The 2,171-nt window shown below is 35.3% G+C and overlaps 1 protein-coding gene across 1 annotated transcript in view; it reads left to right on the top strand.

Annotated features, from left to right (window-relative positions):
- The window catches only part of LOC106873657 (katanin-interacting protein), a 551,631-nt gene that overhangs the window by 85,501 nt on the left and 463,959 nt on the right, over positions 1-2,171 (top strand). The window contains exon 7 of the mRNA XM_052977029.1: positions 1,166-1,300. Coding sequence (XP_052832989.1) covers positions 1,166-1,300 — 135 coding nt within the window. The remainder of the gene's footprint in view (positions 1-1,165; positions 1,301-2,171) is intronic.

The following is a 2,171-nucleotide window of genomic DNA, read 5'->3' as shown; positions in this document are numbered from 1 at the left end:
GTCGCCTGCACATGAGCCAGTCCAGGGGCACTGGCAACGATCCCGCTCGAAAGATTTCATGTGTCGCCTGCACATGGGCCAGTCCAGGAGCACTGGCAACGATCTCGCTCGAAAATCCTACGACGGCCCCGATCTCACTCGAAAATCCTACGACGGCCCCGATCTTGCTTGAAACATTTCATGTGTCACCCGCACAAGAGCCAGTCCAGGGGCACTGGCAACGATCTCGCTCGAAAGAATTCATGTGTCGCCCGCACAAAGAATTTTGTCTAAATCTCTGTTTAATCCTAAAGGATTGTCTGACCCTGCTTCATGTAAGAACAAAACATTGTAAAACAACAAGCCCTATGGCACATTTCTTTCAGATTCTGTCTATCAGATTTACTCATAAGGTTTATGTCAGCTCTGTAATACAATAGAAAATATCTGCCCAAAATGCTGTGCACTGGGACTGAACCCAGAACTACATGGTTGGAAAGAAAATGTCTGAATCATACAGTCTTATCTGCTCCTATGAAAAATTTTCAAGAACTAACATAAAAGAAACAAAAAAAAAAAACTAAACAAACATGGAAATGAAAAATTACAATATTACTATAAAGCTTTAATACAATTTGGTTTTGATCATAATTTCTGTAGAGTTGCCATAGCAACAAATGTATTTGGTAGACATGTCTAACCTTTTGGAAACAATGGAAAAAGTTGTATTTAAATAAAGCAACATACATTTGTGGAACGTTTGTTAAATTTATGTCTGTGTTTTTTAATCACTTGTTGATAATTAAATTTATTACACTGATAAAAGAATAAACAAATAAATGACATCTTGAAAGCACTTCAGATATAATTAAAATAGAATCTAGAAATTAATTAAATTAATACAAATTAATACATAAAATATCAACATTTTCACTTATTCCTTTTATTTTCCAATAATTCTATTTATAATGGTAATTTTTCTTGTTTTGTAACTTTCTTAAAAGAAATATTAAACTTTTCTCTTTCTATTAGAGTTTAGTTTAAAGTTTTAACAAAAAATTCTGTTTATCCTATTTGAAGATTTTAATTATGGTTTTATTTATTGTTTTTTTCTGAGGTATTTGTTTCTCAGTTTTTATGAAATTTTTTAAAAAGCATTTTATGATTTTGTGTTGTATTTTAAAAGGATTTGATCGATTCATTGACTGAGGAAGAGTGTTTTAAGGTGCAAAATCTTGAAAACAAACTAAATAATAACTACAAACAAAACCAACAGACTTCACCGGAACGTAAATTAACATTAAGTATTGCAGATATAAAGGTAAGTTTTATACCCAAAGAGGTCCTTTAAAAAAAGAATATTGTGTTTCTTTTTTAAATTCTTTTTCTAAAGGGTACACATAGATTGTGTAAAAAACTTGTCAGGAATTGTCTGGCAAAAAATGTCTATGGTAGGAGCAGGTGTAGAAAACCTTGATGTGGTAAGGTTTATTTCTGGCCTCTTTCTTGCACCTCTCTCACTCTCTATCTCTTCTCTCTCTCTCTCTCGCTCTCTCTCTCTCTCTCTCTCTCTCTCTCTTTCTCTCTCACTGGGTGACCATGTACCTCCTCTGTAGGAAGACACCTATTTCTGCCTTTTTATTTCTCTGTCACACTCTAACCTTTCATCATTTGCTACTAGATTACCTCTAATGTCCCCTCTGTTATGGCAAGAGACCTGCTTCTGTATCTCTGTCTCTATGTCACACTCTAACCTTTCATCCCCTGACGCAAGTTCCCCTCCTCTAATGCCCCTGCCCCTCTCATAATTCCTTGTCTTGCGAGTAACTTGGTTACCCAGCCAGTGCTGGTGCCATGTTAAAAGCATCCAGTCCATACTGTAACATGGTTGGCATTGGGAAGGGCATCCAGCTTTAAAAGTCATGCCAAAACTAACCTTGCCTGTGCTAGTGCCAAGTAAAAAGTACTGAGTCCACTCTGCAGAGTGGTTGATGTTCGGAAGGACATCCAACTGTAAAATCCCTGCCAAAACAGACACAGTAGAAACATAAAAACATAGTATTAATAAGACTATTAATACCATGAGAAAGTTTAGTTGTTCCCTCCTCTAAGTTTTACATAATGACATTTTGAAATTGTCTAAAAACTTTGTGGACATCCTGCAGAGATATATATATATATATATATATATA

This window comes from Octopus bimaculoides, chromosome 2 (assembly GCF_001194135.2).
Source record: "Octopus bimaculoides isolate UCB-OBI-ISO-001 chromosome 2, ASM119413v2, whole genome shotgun sequence".
In the NCBI taxonomy this organism is placed as follows: Eukaryota; Metazoa; Mollusca; class Cephalopoda; order Octopoda; family Octopodidae; genus Octopus; species Octopus bimaculoides.
Note: the sequence above shows the minus strand (reverse complement) of the source record. Positions and strands in the feature narration are given on the sequence as shown.